Source organism: Rhinatrema bivittatum, chromosome 8 (assembly GCF_901001135.1).
Source record: "Rhinatrema bivittatum chromosome 8, aRhiBiv1.1, whole genome shotgun sequence".
Lineage (NCBI taxonomy): Eukaryota > Metazoa > Chordata > Amphibia > Gymnophiona > Rhinatrematidae > Rhinatrema > Rhinatrema bivittatum.
Genome location: NC_042622.1, coordinates 50,785,484 through 50,803,161, shown reverse-complemented (window position 1 = coordinate 50,803,161; position 17,678 = coordinate 50,785,484). Strand labels below are relative to the sequence as shown.

Sequence of the window (17,678 nt, the reverse complement as noted above, 5' to 3'; positions counted from 1 at the left end):
CTGAGCCGTTTTGGCTGACACGCGCAGCGTTTCGAGGACTATCAGGAATTTTTTTTTTTTTTTTATCGGCTGCGCCGAGCCTTTTCTTTTTCAGCTGCGCCGAGCCTTTAAATGTGTTTTTTAGTTTCCCCCTACCCTCCACCAATGCCCCCGGGCGCAGGGAGGCTCATGCGTCGCAGCGATGAGGCTCAAGACAACGCGCTGATGCTCCTCCTTCCTGCCTGTGCGGCCCCGGAAGTAAACGTTGCCGGAGCCGCGTGGGCAGGAAGGAGGAAGCGAATCAGCGCGTGCAGAAGAGGAGGAGCCGCCGCGGGTCGCTGCGAATCCCAAGTCGCAGCGGCCCAAGAAGAGGAAGAGGCCCGGTAGCAGGGCTGCCGCGGCCCGAGAAGATCAGGGCCGCTGCAGAGCCCATCCTGCGGCGACCCGCGAAGAGGAGGCCCAGAGGTGAGAGAGAGGCTGAGGGCCCGTAGAGTGTGTGTGTGTGCGTGTATGAGGTGAGTTGAGAGAGAGGACCTGAATGTTTGCAGAGACAGCATGTGAGAGCCTGTGTGTGTGTGTGTGTGTGTGTGAGTGTGTGAGAGAGAGAGAGCATGTGCCAGTGAGAGCCTGTGTGTATGAATGATTGTATGAGAGAGAGCATGTGCCAGTGAGAGCCTGTGTGTATGAATGATTGTATGAGAGAGAGCATGTGCCAGTGAGAGCCTGTGTGTATGAATGATTGTATGAGAGAGAGCATGTGCCAGTGAGAACCTGTGTGTATGAATGATTGTATGAGAGAGAGCATGTGCCAGTGAGAGCCTGTGTGTGTGAGAAAGAGAAATGCATGTGAGAATGAGAACCTGACTGTGTGTTTGAGGGAAGAAGATGGAGAAAAAAGAAACAGAAAAAAAGACAATATAAAAGGAATTGGCAAAAAAATAAGAAAGGGAAGGTGAAAAAAAAGCCTGTAACCAACCAATTAGAAAACTAAGATCAGACAGCAAAGGCAAAAAAAAAAAAAATGTACTTTTTAGTGATTGGCACATGTACTCTTTGGGAATGTGCAAGAATAGCACTTTCTCAACGGATCTCACAATGTACGAGATCAGCATGGAGAAAGTGGAAGCCCACGGGGCCTGCACAGAGGAGGCAGCAGAATGGACTTCAGTGTCAGTAGCAGCAATCGGCACCTCCGCAATAGCCATGTGGCATCAATGACAGTGGCAGCAGAGGAATGAGAGAGGTTCTGAGGTTGCTGGCAAAAGAAAGAGAGGGGGGGTCTACCTTTAGTGTGTGAATGTGTATGAATGGGACTCTGCCTGGGGGTGTATGTGTGTGAATGCATGGGTGCCTGCCTGGGGGTCTGTGTGTCTGAGAATGAATGTGTGCATGCCTGGGAGATGGGGAGGGAGTGTTGTGAACATGAATGGGAGCCAATAAAAGAAACCGACTGACAGATGAAGTTTGTAACGCTTGCTTGGACTTGAAGTGTACGAAATACCAACCTTCAATTGAAGATTTAGCCAATGAAATTCAGCAACAAAAAAGTCACTAAGCAGGTAAGGTAAAGAATTATTTGTTTTTGCTTTATTAATAAATACAGTATATATATTAAAATTATAACTTTGTTGATTAGAGCTACAAATATCACAAAATTATGGATTTTTCTAGAAGTGACACACCACCCGAGTTATGCTCGGTTTTTTTATGAATTTTGACACACTGAGCTCAAAAGGTTGGCCATCACTGCTTTAGAAGCTATTTCATTTCTACAGTCCGACAAATAGAACAAGCACCTTTCCACAGAATGGACAGGCATGTGGGACCTCCAGATATCTAAGGAGAACTCGGCAAACATCCAACAATCTTAGCAACTTATTCCTGCCCCGACACTCCTCCTAAGAAAATGCTGGTAAAGACACACTGGTTGAGGTGAGGAGAAATACCAATATGACTTTAAGAAGGAAGGAATATATAGTATGAATGGACACTGAATCGGACACAAAGATCAAAAAAGGATCTCTACAGGAAATAGTCTGAGAATTTCCAAAATACAACTGGCAGAGCATATAGCTACCAAAAAAACAACCAAAAAACCCAAAAACTGTCTTCAATAATAAGTCCTTAATCAAACAATATTTCAGAGGTTTAAAGAGAGATGCCACTAGAGCCTTCAGTACCAAGTTGAGATCCCACAGAGGCACCACTGGTCGAAATTGTGAATGAAGTCTCTTCACACCTCGAAGAAAAAACGGGCTACAACCAAATGAGCAGCAATTGAGATTCCTTGGACTCTACTCCTGAAAACAAGAGATGGTGGTTACTTGAATCTTTAAGAAAATTTAAAGCTAAGTCCTTATTCAGAACCTTCTGAAGGAAAGCTAAAACAGAAGGGATATTTGCCCAAGAAGAAAATTACTTCTTCCTTATAAAAAGCTTGGATGCTAGACCCAAACATAGGCCAAGGAGGTTGAAGACTTAAAAGCTTTCAAAAGAGTAAAAACAGAAGGAAAGTAACCTTTTTTCTCAGTCATGACCTTTCAAGAGCTAAACCGTAAGAAAATGGTGCAGGATCCTCCATGGAGATTGGTTCCTGAACCAGGAGACTGTGCTACTGAGAGTTAGAGAGGATATCTATTTGCAACTTCATAAAATCCGCAAACCATGGCCTCCTCGGCCATCCGGAGCCACCAGATTGGGAATCCTCACCAATTCTATCCTCTGCACGATACTGCCTATCAATGGCCAAGGTGGGAATATGTACAGCACATCCATTATCAGTCAAGGCTGAATGAGGGAATCTATTCTTTTGGTTCCAAAATCTTTGACACTGCTGAAAAACCAATGCATCTTGACAATCTTGTGAGTTGCCATCAAATCCATGTGAGGCAGACCCATTGAAGCATGATCTGTTGAAAGGCATCCCAACTTAACTCCCTTTTGCTGGTATTCAGATGATTTCTGCTTAGAAAATTGGCCTGAACATTCTCATGGCCTGCAATGCTACTGTCCTTAACAGGAGGCATGGGGGTAATCTGCACAGAGTGGCAGTTACTAACATAAGCAACTTGCTAGGCAGACTGGATGGATCATTTGGTCTTTATCTGCCGTTCTTTATTATGTTACTATAATATAGGCTGAATTGGCGAAAGAAACTGATAAAAGACCAACCTTATTCTGGTCTCCAATCTGTTGATGGACCAAGCTGCCTCCTTCTGATACTACAAACCTTGAGCAACCTGATCTAGACAATATGCCCCCCCCCCCCCCCCCCACTTGTCAGGTTCACATCTGTTGTGAGATAGAATCCATATTCACACTCCCTAAAAAGATTCTGTAGAGTCGCCCACAAAAAAAAAAAAACTGCCCTGCACCGATTTTTGTTGAGAGATGACACTCATACTCCTGAGAATGGGGAGACCAGCAGGACATTAGCAAACACTGAAGGGGCCTCACGTGGGCCTTGGCCCAAGGTACTAAGTCCAATATGGCTACCATGGAGCCGAGAAGCTGTAGATAGCCCAACACTCTCAAGGTCCTCTGAGTCACGAGCTCCTGAACTTGGCACACGAACTTGGTTATTCTCTCCAAGATTAGAAATACGCATCCCATCTCCATGTCGAATATGGCGCCCAAATATTCCAAGGTCTGAAAAGGAAAACATTTGCTCTTTGCAAGACTACAGAGTCCAAGAGTTCTAAAACCTGGACCACTCTGTCGGATGTTTGGAGTCTTTCCTAATAGGACTTGGCTCTAATCAGCCAATCATCTAGGTAAGGATGAATCATGATACCCTCTTTCCTCAGAAGGCTGTCACTACTACCATGATGTTCTAAATGTTTGCAGAGCAGTGGTCAAACCTGAAAAGAAGGGCTAAAAAAGAAAATTAGTTACCTGATAATTTTTCGTTCTTGTAGCACCAAGGATCAGTCCAGACTCCTGGGTTTTGCCTCCCCTCCAGCAGATGGAGAGAGAAAGATTTGAATGACTCTGCCTTAAATACCAGTGTGCCACCCACAGTCTGCCAGTATTACGCAATGTCAAAGCAGAATGACTAACTCAAGCTAACTATGTACATGAACCGAAAACTTAATATGGATCACTGACCCCAACTATGAACCAGACCCGTTAAAAACGGTAAAAACAGAAGCCTCTGCAGAGCAAATGAAACGTAGCGGACTCTCCATTACCTTTATGCACTAAGCAGGCGGGACTCTGAACTGATCCTTGGTACTACAGGAACGAAAATTCAGGTAAGAACTAATTTTCTTTTCCCTGTACGTACCGGATCAGTCCAGACTGTTGGGATGTACCAGAGCTGTTACTTACCGGGGATGGAATCCGGAGAGGCCCGCTCACAACACACCGGCTCCGAAATTTCCTTCCCTCGAATCCTGGACATCCAGTCTGTAATGTCTCGCAAAAGTATGCTAAGATTTCCAGGTAACCACCCTGCAAATCTCTTGCAGGGAAATCTGTTGACACTCTGCCCAGGAAGCCACCTGGGAACGGGTGGAATGCACCTTAAGCCCCACTGGTAAAGGCCGACCAGGAAGCAAATACACAGAACTTATTGCCTCTTTCAGCCACCGGGCTATCGTGGTCTTTGACTTCATATTACCCCGCTTTGGACCACTCCAGAGGACAAAGATGATCAGAGACTCTAAAATCGTTAGTCATGTCCAGATATCGCAACAAAGCCCTGCGAACATCCAATTTTCTCAAATCCCTCGAAAGGGGATCCGACCTATCCATATCAGCAAAAGACGGGAGTTCCACAGTCTGAATCACATGAAAGGAAGAAATCACCTTTGGAAGAAAAGATGGAACCATCTGCAAAGTAACCCCTGAATCAGAAATTCTCAAAAAGGGTTCCCAGCATGACAACGCCTGCAGTTCGGAGACCAGACACGCAGAAGAAATTGCCACCAGGAACACCACTTTCAAAGTGAGGTCCTTCAGGGTTGCCCTCTTCAAAGGCTCAAAAGCGGCACGCATAAGGCCGTAAAAACTACATTTAAATTCCAGGACGGACATGGAGAAGTCACTGGCGGGCGTAAATGTTTTGCTCCTCTAAGGAAGCGAGAAACATCAGGATGCGCAGCCAAAGCCACTCCCCATATGTTCCCTCGTAAGCAGCCTAAAGCTGCCACCTGGACCCTCAAAGAACTGCAGGACAAGTCCTTAGCAAACCCTGCCTGAAGGAAACCTAGAATGTCGGACACGGACGACCGGATGGGAACAATACTACGCTCAACGCACCATGACTCAAAAACCTTCCAGACCTGCACATAAGATAGAGAAGTCGAGGCTTTGTGCGATCTCAGCAAAGTAGTCACTACCGCATCTGAGTAACCTTTGTTCTTTAGACACTGCCTCTCAAACACCATGCCGCTAGACAAAAACAATCTACCTGGTCGAAACAAACGAGCCCCTGACGTAGCAGATTCGGAAGGTGTGGAAACCACAACGGGTCCCTCCATTGCGAGATTGACAAGATCCGCAAACCATGGACGGCAAGGCCATTCGGGAGCCACCAGGATTACATCTGCCGGGTGGTTCTCTATTCGCCGGAGCACCTTGCCGATAAGAGGCCACGGAGGAAACACATAAAGCAGAACAGTCGTTGGCCATGGTAGGACAAGAGCGTCCACGCCCTCTGCATTGGTGTCCCTGTGACACGCAAAGAAGCGCAAGGCCTTGGTATTCTTGAATGTCGCCATGAGATCCATTGAGGGTGTGCCCCATTTGTCACAAATGAGCTGAAAAGCTCTGTCCGCCAATTCCCACTCTCCGGGATCGAGCTGATTTCGACTCAGAAAGTCCGCGTGCACGTTGTCGACCCCTGCTATGTGGGACGCGGCTATGCTTACAAGGTTTTGTTCTGCCCAACTAACCAACAGGCGAGTTTCCAACGCCACCAGGTGATTCATTGTATCCTCCTGATGATTGATGTAGGCCACCGTGGTCGCATTGTCGGACAGCACCCGGACCGCCTTCCCCTGATCCAGAGGGAGGAAGGCCTCCAGCACCAGACGAACTGCTTTGGTCTCCAGACGATTGATCGACCACTGAGACTCCTCCGGAGACCATAGTCCCTGGACCAACTTCCGCAAACAAACTGCTCCCCAACCGGATTCTGGAATCACCAAGGGAACCCCACGGCCCAGATTGTCCGAGCACAGCCACCAATCCAGACTAGACCGAGTGGACTCCATTAACGGCAGGAGGCGATAAAACTGTTCAGAAACTGGACTCCAGTGGGAAAGCAATGCGGATTGTAAAGGCCGCATTGTGAGCGAATGCCCATGGAACCAATTCCAGAGTCGATGTCATGGATCCTAGGACTTGCAAGTAATCCCAGACTCGCGGAGGCTGTTTTGCCAGCAGAATCCTCACTTGTCCCTGTAATTTGGTCCGACGTTAGAAAAACGTTCCCCTGACGTGTGTCGAACAAAGCTCCCAACAATTCCAAGGATTGGGAGGGGCTTAAGTGACTTTTGGCTCTGTTTACCACCCAGCCGAGAAACTCCAACAGTTGCAGCACACGGCGGATCGCTGCCAGACACAGGTCTTTGGACTTCGCCCGAGGACTGAATCATGTCTTCAAGTTTTTTTCAAAATAACAGCTTGCCTTTAAAAGGTAAAGAACCCAACTGGGATTTGGAAGACACATCCGCAGACCAATTCCGCAACCATAACCACCTTCGGGCCGACACTGCCAAGACCATGGAGCGAGCGGAGGTCCATAAAAGATCATGAAGTGCATCCGCACTATAAGCCACCACCGCCTCCAGGCGACTTGCCTGCCTAGCTTCCTCTTCCGAAAGTCCCTCATTGGCTTGGAGCTGTTGCACCCAGCGGAGTCCGGCTCTTAAAGCAAAATTGCTACACATCGCTGCCCGGACCACCAGGGCAGAGACCTCGAAAATCTTCTTAAGCTGCAACTCCAGCCTTCGATCCTGTAGGTCCTTAAGGGCCGTGGATCCAGTCACTGGAATAGTGGTTTTCTTTGTAACCACCGAAACTGCCGCATCCACTTACGGTACGCGCAGGATCTCCAAAGCCTCCTCCAGAAGAGGATAAAGCTTATCCATCGCTTTCATAACCTTTAACCCCAAGTCTGGGGTATCCCATTCCCAGAAAAGCAGGTCCGTAGCCGAGAAATGGAACGGAAAAGCAGTAGGAGGACCCCTCAGGCCCAATAAGACTGGATCCATAGATCCTAATCTAGATTCTTTAGGGGGCGCCTCAATTCCCCCAAAATGGCAGGAATGAGGGGGCCAAATTCATCCCTTCTGAACAGGCGGACCACCTTTGGATCATCGCCCTCGATGATGTGGGTCTGCCGAGTAGCTCCCAGCTGCTGATCGCCGTCACCCTCCACACCTCTCGGGGGCTGGGTCGGCATATCCTGATCCTCCTGGTCCGGGGTATCCGAAGAAGTATCCTTATCATCCCGGTGTGGCAGGGACCGCAAAGGATGCTTCCCTTTTAAAGACCCCCCTAGGTCCAGCGACTGGGGTCTCTTATTCTCCCTGTGGAGTGACCCCGAGAAGTTCCCGGGGTGAGAAGCGGACTTCTTACCTGCCTTTTTTGCTTTAAAAGCTCTTGCATCACTAGGATAAAATCCGAAGAACATGCAGAAGAATCTGAAGCTGTATCCGTGTCAGCATCTACATCTCGCCCTGCAGCATCTGGCCTTGCAGGGGAGACCGACCACGGAACTGGCTGCTGAAGAGATAGGGGGGGGGGCAGGGAATTCCCTTCTCCCACCGCAATCTGAGCCATTGCTGAGCCAGAGCTCAAAATGGCAGCTTTTCCCGCCCTCAGCAGCAAGAACCGAGAAACCAACGTCGGCAAAGCCCCGAACTCGACTGCCAGCGAAGAACTACCCCCCTGAGAGCCTCCGACGTTCCTTCACCTCCAGAGACGCAGGCTGAGCATAGCCCATCCCTGGAGAGGCACACGCACCTGGAGCTGCACACTCGACACGACTGACCGCGCGGCATTAGGGAGCCAACGGAAACTACAAAAAGAAGTTAAGAATTTTTTTTTTTTTTTTAAACTGAGCACAAGGTTCCCTGACCGCCGTGGTGAATAAATTTGCAAAACCTGCTCAGCTGTCCGTGCGATCGGGTCCTGAAATGGTCTGGCTGGGGGTGAGTGATCCGGGCTCCCCGGTATCACCCCAAGCTGGGCAGCCCTATGGGTTCAGTAGGGCCCTCGACCCTGAGCCACAGCTGTCCTCTCGACCAGGGGGGATAGTCCCCTCAGGACCTACCAACCCCCTGGGAGGCAAGAGACCTCAAGGCACCTTCAACGTGTCTTTTTTTTTTTTTTAAGGAAATAAATCTAATCAAAAGAACATACCAACCAAATAATCTCTGTCACTATTTTTTATTTTATTTATTTATTTATTTTAAAGAATCAGAACAGACTGTGAGTGTTACCCCCCTACCATCTGCAAGAGACAGAATAATACTGATAGACTGTGGGTGGCAGCCTGGTATATAAGGCAGAGTCATTCAAATCTTTCTCTCTCTCCAGTTGCTGGAGGGGATGCAAAATCCAGGAGTCTGAACTGATCCGGTAAGTACAGGGAACTGAAAATGCTGCTGAAGAATGCAGAAATGTAGATGTTTTATCTTCTGGCTTGACTGGAATCTGAAAATATGCCTCAAATCCAGGGATGATAGAAACTCGCCTTTCCTCACTCCACTAGGATGGAGCAAAGAGTTTCCATTCCAAATGTGAAATACAAAGGCCTTTGTTGACAGCCTTCAGATATAGGATAGGTCTGAACGTCCCATCCTTCTTGGGAACCATGAAATTGAGTATTGTCCGCAACCCTGGTCAGAGTGAGGAACCAGAACTATAGCCTTTAGCAGCTGAAGTCTTTCAAAAATGGCCTGGATTGCATCTCTCTTGGAGCGGAAGAACACGGGGATAACATTGAAGGCATCGGGAAATGGAGTGGCAAGTTCCAGAGAATATCCAATGTAGATTATGTCAAAAGTCCACTGTTATGATATATGTGGATCCACTCCTGGTAAAACTGCTGCAAGCAACCTCCTACAGAGAGAACTAGAGCATGAACCCACAGCACTTCACTGGAAAATACAACCAGCTCTTGTGGAAGAAGGCAGGTCAGGTCTTGGCTTTTTTGTAACAAACAAAAAAAAAAGACGACACTCCGAGCCCTGCCCAGAGGCCAGAAAGAATAAAATTATATCTGCTTGCCAGGTCTATAGCATCTGGAATCACGAAAATATCAACAACCTCTACCAGGCTGATAAGCTCTTTCTAAAGCTGAACTACCTAAAGAACGCCAAGATTCTTCACTTGCTGTTCTAGATCTTCTTCAAACAATAACCATCCCTTAAAAAGAACCTTAGCCAGCCTAGATTTGAACCACGGGTCTGCAGATTCGCCTCACCACTATCCCTAAGGCTAGGGACCTTGAGGAGATCATAAAGGGCATGAGCCAAAAACGCTGCAGCTCACTCCATTTGGGCTGCCTCATCTCTCTCCAGAAGTTGCTGAATCCATTGCAACAATGCTTGAGTGACCATACTACAGTAGATCCAAGACATGGATTGCCAGAGCTGCAGAAAAAAAAATGTGTTTCAAAGGAAGTTTAATCTTCCTATCCTGTGGATCCTTAAATGAAGCACTAGGTTCCCCAGGGAGAGTGGTCCTCCTAGTAACAACAGTGACTGAGGTATCCACCCATGGCATCTGAAACAGATGCTGAATCCTCACCTGTGGGAGGGGATACAACTTGACCATATGCTTTACTCCCTTGGAAGCCACTCTCTGGAGCCTCCCATTCCAAAAGTACTATTTTTTCCACCTCAGAATGAAGAGGGAATGCCTTAGTCAACTTACATTCTCAGTATTGTGATCCCAGTCTAGGGACTCTCAACATCGGGAGCTGCAATTCTAAGTGAAGAAACTACTTGATGAATGCGGGCCAATATTCCAACTCTATGCAAAAAATGGTGATAATAGAATTGTCTTCTCTATCTGAAGCAACCTTGCCCTTCTCCAGAGAATCATAGCTGAATGAATCCAGCTGGTCCTCAGGAAACTCCTGTGCCGCTTCGGGATTGCTCAACTGAAAATCCGAACACAACCTGATTACCCAGGCTGCGCCCTGAAGGGGGGACCCAATGGAGATGGTTGACCTGTACCTCCAGGCTTCTGAATGGCACAGAAGGCCCGACATAGTAAATAAAAAAAATTCAGGTGAGAATTCCTTGGAAAAATGCATGTCCCCACCCCAAGCAGCTAAAATAGATGATCTTCCTACAGGAATCAACACCAGGGAACATAAGAACATAAGAACATAAGAAAATGCCATACTGGGTCAGACCAAGGGTCCATCAAGCCCAGCATCCTGTTTCCAACAGTGGCCAATCCAGGCCATAAGAACCTGGCAAGAACATAAGAAAATGCCATACTGGGTCAGACCAAGGGTCCATCAAGCCCAGCATCCTGTTTCCAACAGTAGCCAATCCAGGCCATAAGAACCTGGCAAGTACCCAAAAACTAAGTCTATTCCATGTAACCATTGCTAATGGCAGTGGCTATTCTCTAAGTGAACTTAATAGCAGGTAATGGACTTCTCCTCCAAGAACTTATCCAATCCTTTTTTAAACACAGCTATACTAACTGCACGAACCACATTCTCTGGCAACAAATTCCAGAGTTTAATTGTGCGTTGAGTAAAAAAGAACTTTCTCCGATTAGTTTTAAATGTGCCCCATGCTAACTTCATGGAGTGTCCCCTAGTCTTTCTACTATCCGAAAGAGTAAATAACCGATTCACATCTACCCGTTCTAGACCTCTCATGATTTTAAACACCTCTATCATATCCCCCCTCAGTCGTCTCTTCTCCAAGCTGAAAAGTCCTAACCTCTTTAGTCTTTCCTCATAGGGGAGTTGTTCCATTCCCCTTATCATTTTGGTAGCCCTTCTCTGTACCTTCTCCATCGCAATTATATCTTTTTTGAGATGTGGCGACCAGAATTGTACACAGTATTCAAGGTGCGGTCTCACCATGGAGCGATACAGAGGCATTATGACATTTTCCGTTTTATTCATCATTCCTTTTCTAATAATTCCCAACATTCTCTTTGCTTTTTTGACTGCCGCAGCACACTGAACCGACGATTTCAATGTGTTATCCACTATGACACCTAGATCTCTTTCTTGGGTTGTAGCACCTAATATGGAACCCAACATCGTGTAATTATAGCATGGGTTATTTTTCCCTATATGCATCACCTTGCACTTATCCACATTAAACTTCATCTGCCATTTAGATGCCCAATTTTCCAGTCTCACAAGGTCTTCCTGCAATTTATCACAATCTGCTTGTGATTTAACTACTCTGAACAATTTTGTGTCATCTGCAAATTTGATTATCTCACTCGTCGTATTTCTTTCCAGATCATTTATAAATATATTGAACAGTAAGGGTCCCAATACAGATCCCTGAGGCACTCCACTGTCCACTCCCTTCCACTGAGAAAATTGCCCATTTAATCCTACTCTCTGTTTCCTGTCTTTTAGCCAGTTTGCAATCCACGAAAGGACATCGCCACCTATCCCATAACTTTTTACTTTTCCTAGAAGCCTCTCATGAGGAACTTTGTCAAACGCCTTCTGAAAATCCAAGTATACTATATCTACCGGTTCACCTTTATCCACATGTTTATTAACTCCTTCAAAAAAGTGAAGCAGATTTGTGAGGCAAGACTTGCCCTGGGTAAAGCCATGCTGACTTTGTTCCATTAAACCATGTCTTTCTATATGTTCTGTGATTTTGATGTTTAGAACACTTTCCACTATTTTTCCTGGCACTGAAGTCAGGCTAACCGGTCTGTAGTTTCCCGGATCGCCCCTGGAGCCCTTTTTAAATATTGGGGTTACATTTGCTATCCTCCAGTCTTCAGGTACAATGGATGATTTTAATGATAAGTTACAAATTTTTACTAATAGGTCTGAAATTTCATTTTTTAGTTCCTTCAGAACTCTGGGGTGTATACCATCCGGTCCAGGTGATTTATTACTCTTCAGTTTGTCAATCAGGCCTACCACATCTTCTAGGTTCACCGTGATTTGATTCAGTCCATCTGAATCATTACCCATGAAAACCTTCTCCATTACGGGTACCTCCCCAACATCCTCTTCAGTAAACACCGAAGCAAAGAAATCATTTAATCTTTCCGCGATGGCCTTATCTTCTCTAAGTGCCCCTTTAACCCCTCGATCATCTAACGGTCCAACTGACTCCCTCACAGGCTTTCTGCTTCGGATATATTTAAAAAAGTTTTTACTGTGAGTTTTTGCCTCTACAGCCAACTTCTTTTCAAATTCTCTCTTAGCCTGTCTTATCAATGTCTTACATTTAACTTGCCAATGTTTATGCTTTATCCTATTTTCTTCTGTTGGATCCTTCTTCCAATTTTTGAATGAAGATCTTTTGGCTAAAATAGCTTCTTTCACCTCCCCTTTTAACCATGCCGGTAATCGTTTTGCCTTCTTTCCACCTTTCTTAATGTGTGGAATACATCTGGACTGTGCTTCTAGAATGGTATTTTTTAACAATGACCACGCCTCTTGGACATTTTTTTACTTTTGTAGCTGCTCCTTTCAGTTTTTTTCTAACAATTTTTCTCATTTTATCAAAGTTTCCCTTTTGAAAGTTTAGCACGAGAGCCTTGGATTTGCACACTGTTCCTTTTCCAGTCATTAAATCAAATTTGATCATATTATGATCACTATTGCCAAGCGGCCCCACCACCGTTACCTCTCTCACCAAGTCCTGTGCTCCACTGAGAATTAGATCTAAAATTGCTCCCTCTCTCGTCGGTTCCTGAACCAATTGCTCCATAAAGCTATCATTTATTCCATCCAGGAACGTTATCTCTCTAGCGTGACCCGATGATACATTTACCCAGTCTATATTGGGGTAATTGAAGTCTCCCATTATTACTGCACTACCAATTTGGTTAGCTTCCCTAATTTCTCTTAGCATTTCACTGTCCATCTCACCATCTTGACCAGGTGGACGGTAGTATACCCCTATCACTGTAGTCTTCCCTGATACACAAGGGATTTCTACCCATAAAGATTCAATTTTGTATTCAGTCTCATGCAGGATGTTTATCCTGTTGGACTCTATGCCATCCCGGACATAAAGCGCCACACCTCCTCCCGCATGCTCCTCTCTGTCATTGCGATATAATTTGTACCCCGGTATAGCACTGTCCCATTGGTTATCCTCTTTCCACCATGTCTCTGAGATGCCAATTAAGTCTATGTCATCATTTACTGCTATACATTCTAATTCTCCCATCTTACTTCTTAGACTTCTGGCATTAGCATACAAACATTTCAAAGTTTGTTTTTTGTTTGTATTTTTATTCTGCTTTTTAATTGATAGGGATAAGTTAGAATTTTTTAACTCAGGTGAGTTTTTAGTTACAGGCACTTGGACTACTTTTCTAATTATTGGAACCTCACTGTCGGGATGCCCTAATTCTAATGCATCATTAGTATCCTTTAAAGATACATCTCTCCGAACCATGCGCTGCTGAGCGACTGTCGGCTTTCCCCTTTGTTCTAGTTTAAAAGCTGCTCTATCTCCTTTTTAAAGGTTAGCGCCAGCAGTCTGGTTCCACCCTGGTTAAGGTGGAGCCCATCCCTTCGGAAGAGACTCCCCCTTCCCCAAAAGGTTCCCCAGTTCCTAACAAAACTGAATCCTTCTTCCTTGCACCATCATCTCATCCACGCATTGAGACTCCGGAGCTCTGCCTGCCTCTGGTGACCTGCGCGTGGAACAGGGAGCATTTCAGAGAATGCTACCCTGGAGGTTCTGGATTTAATCTTTCTACCTAAGAGCCTAAATTTGGCTTCCAGAACCTCCCTCCCACATTTTCCTATGTCGTTGGTGCCCACGTGTACCACGACAGCCGGCTCCTCCCCAGCACTGTCTAAAATCCTATCTAGGTGACGCGTGAGGTCCGCCACCTTCGCACCAGGTAGGCATGTTACCAGGCGATCCTCACGCCCACCCGCCACCCAGCTATCTACATTCCTAATAATCGAATCCCCAAAATCTTGGGGCATTTCTGAGAAACACCTTATGAGAAGCAGAAATGGCTGCAGGGGAAAGGCCTCAGATGGCAGAGTTTCCCCACTAACCCCGGCAACTGAAAGGCTTCCCCTGATCATGATTCTGCGAGAGACTCCTTCCCCACACTAGAAGAAGCACCCAATGCCTACCCAGAGGCTGTAGAATACTCTCCAGGGACCTTCCCATTCTTTATGCAAGCAGTGCAAAAGAGTCCCATAGCAGCCACAGATCGCTTGCAGTCACAGGCCCCACAGTTCCAGCTGCAGTACGCCCATTTCATGCACCAGTACAAATTGCTGCTGCAATAGCAAGTCTTGGTATTGAGACATGGTAAAGATACCTGGCCCCATCCTCCAAACACTTACCTGAGCTAGAAATAGGTCATTCAAATCACCCCTATGCTTTAGCAGTGCTCCAGTTTGTCGCTTACTTTTTTTTTTTTTCCCCCCCCCAAAGAGTTCCTCATAAACAGTCCAGGAGTAGGTTGGTTGGTGGTAGTGTGGTACAATACCAGATCTTCTTCCAAACCTTGAAGCTTGCTAGTCCAACAATCTTTTTTAAGTGCCATTAGATGTAAGAACCTCCCTCCTGAGCTCTACCAAGTCCCTTCTAGAAATGGGAACCTTCAAGGGGCTTGCTACTCTGGCTGAAACCAGGTGCCTGGTCCAAGGTAAAAAAAATAGCCAATGCACAAATCCCTCCAAGCAGGAGACAGGCCAAAAGCAAAATCCTGTTGCACCACCATCTATCATACCATCTGCTGGAAGCAGAACATACTGGGTTTCTCCGTGCTGCACCACCTCTATGTAGTGGTGATCATGTCATTAAGAAAGCTATGTACTCTCCCCTTCATCTGCAGGTAAGGGGATAAAACCCACCTGTCTGGACTGGTATAGCAGGATGAAATGGAAAATGCCTTTTTTCTCTCATAGGTGCCATTATAAGGGGATCTCATGGATCAGTTCTGCCTCATCTTATATACAATGGAGAGGACTTGCAATTCCAGGACTTGGAAAAAGAGAACACACACACAGGTTGTAGCCTCAGGCTTAGTATGATGGGCAATTCTGGATTCCAGGAAAGAAGCAAGAGCCTATTTACCAGATGCTAGCAATCTGGGAGGTAAAGGATCAGACTTACAATCCCCTGCCCCAAAATAGAGAAGCTGTTCTTGTCAGATACTGATCTAGTACTTTATGATTTGTCCAGCAAAGAGGAGCAGTTTGATGCTCTGTAGGTCCCAACAAGTCATTGCCCTGGACAGTGCCCAGGCTGGAGGAAGAACATATGCAATACCATTAAAACAATATCTCAGTCACACAATAGCCTGTGGAACTTGCTCACACTACACATATGAAGGAAGCCTCAAGCCCAGAATAAGCTCTTTTTTCCCAATTTGACTTTGGAAGTTTAGCAATAAATTCAGCAATGTGGTACAATACCGGATCTTCTAATGCTTGGTAATTGGAATCATCTTTGCCCTCCATCTCAAACAGCAGACACAGAGGCTTGGCATCTTTTGTCTCATTCAGGTACCCTCCTGTCTCTACTTTCCTTTTAATAGTTGAGTTCCAGTGGTTTTTTACAGCATTGTCCGTCCTGTTAGAAGGAGGCAGAAACAAGTTACAAGAACTAAAACAGTACTTAGATGTAGGCATCAAACAGGACCTGAAATTACTCCCACTTGTTCATCTAGACAAGGTAGGTAGACTGTCTATCCTTAAAAATAAAAGATCCCTATTCTCTCTCAATTACATGAATATATTCTACATATATATATATATATATATATATATATATATATATACACACACATACACACACATACTCAGGAAAGCACAAGTTCAAATTTCAGTTCTGCCATTGCTGTAAACAATTAACATGACTATTCAGTTTTAAAGCAGTGTCAATTTTGTTTTTAGATAATTCCCTTGATAAATATATCATTAAGATTCTCACATTATAGAGAAATTCTCACTTTGTTAGTTAATTATGCCTGCTACACCAGTCCAGTCTAAATAGGTGGGTTATGCCCCCCTATCAGCATATGGAGGCAGAGAGCATTGTTTTTACTCAGCATGACATCACCAATAATTAGAGGTGGTGCTGCTTGGTGGAAATCCAGTATTTGACAAAGCCCTGAAACAGGCTAATATAAATGTATTTATTTAGACATTTTATATAGTGTTGCTATATGTATAAATCACAACTGTTTACAAAGTGACATTCATAGTTAAATTCGACAAACAATGATTGGTTACGGCGATAGATATTAATGCCTGCATAGGAATACTATCTAGTGAATTTTCTATTACATATTAATAACTAAACTAATAATGTTGCAGGGAATACAGGGAATTGAAATAAGAATTTTCACATCATATAATCTCTCATTAGATTTGTTTTCAGGTTTGATTATTGTCTTTCAGGCTCTATTTTCTGGTGTTTTTTTAATTTAATTTATAAGCGTTTATGAATAACTATGTTTTTAGCTCACTTGTAAATCTCTTTCATATAAAATACATAACATCTCTGGCACACAATTCCATAGCTTTGGGCCAGCTACAGAAAACATGCAATCTCTTATTTGCGTCAGATGAATGCTCCTTATTGTTGGAATAGTCAATAGTCCTTTATTTTGGGATCTTAGTGTTCGTTGAGGTGTGTAAGGTTGTAGTGTCACTCCTAACAAGCAGGTGTAATTGGAATGATGTTGAAAATTATTGTTAGTACTTTATAATAAATTCTGGATTGTACTGGTAACCAATGCAGTGAGATCAGTGAGGGTGTAATGTGATCATATTTCCTGGATCCTAATAGGAGTCTTGCTGCAGCATTCTATAATAGCTGTAGTGGTTTTAAGTGACACGCTGGAAGACCTAGTAGTAATGATTTGCAGTATTTTAGGTCTGAGAAGATTAGAGTTTGCAATACTGTATGGAAGTCTTCCATTGTTAATAATGGTTTCAGCCGATGTAATATGCATAACTTGGCGTAACTGGATTTGAATTGTTTACTGATGTGCATTTTCATTATTAGATTCTCATCTAGTTGTGTTCCTGCTGTCTTTTCATAACGTGCACTTTTTGTTAACCTTGATTTTTTGTTTATTCCCCAAACTCTGTCCTCTGATGGTTGGATATATTGTATCTTACCCTTCTCTACCCATACCCGTGACCTCACAACCATTATTAAACGTCATTGGCCCATTTTGACATTACACGATTGTCTTAATTTTCCTTTACGGGTCACTTTTCACCGAGGCTGCAATCTCAGAGATATAGTAGTACATTCCCAACTTACTGATATTAGTCCCCTTAACACTACTATTCATTCCGGTTTTTTGCCTTGTGGACATTGTTCGGTATGTCCACATGCTCTTCCTAGCATTACTTTTCAACATCCCATCTCTTAATTTTTTTGTAATCTAAATTTTTCCACAACTTGTGCTTCACGAGGGATCATTTATGTGATTATTTGCCCCTGCCCCAAATTGTATGTGGGCAAAACCTCTAGGTCTGTATATACTAGAATTATTGAACACCGGTC

The 17,678-nt window shown here is 44.8% G+C and overlaps 1 protein-coding gene across 4 annotated transcripts in view; it reads right to left on the bottom strand.

The window, feature by feature from the left end:
* Positions 1-17,678, bottom strand: part of MYBL2 (MYB proto-oncogene like 2) — a 283,607-nt gene that overhangs the window by 184,939 nt on the left and 80,990 nt on the right. For all 4 annotated transcript variants that reach the window (XM_029612440.1, XM_029612437.1, XM_029612436.1 and 1 more), the window contains one exon: positions 15,572-15,728. In XM_029612440.1, the coding sequence (XP_029468300.1) occupies positions 15,572-15,728 (157 nt within the window). The remainder of the gene's footprint in view (positions 1-15,571; positions 15,729-17,678) is intronic.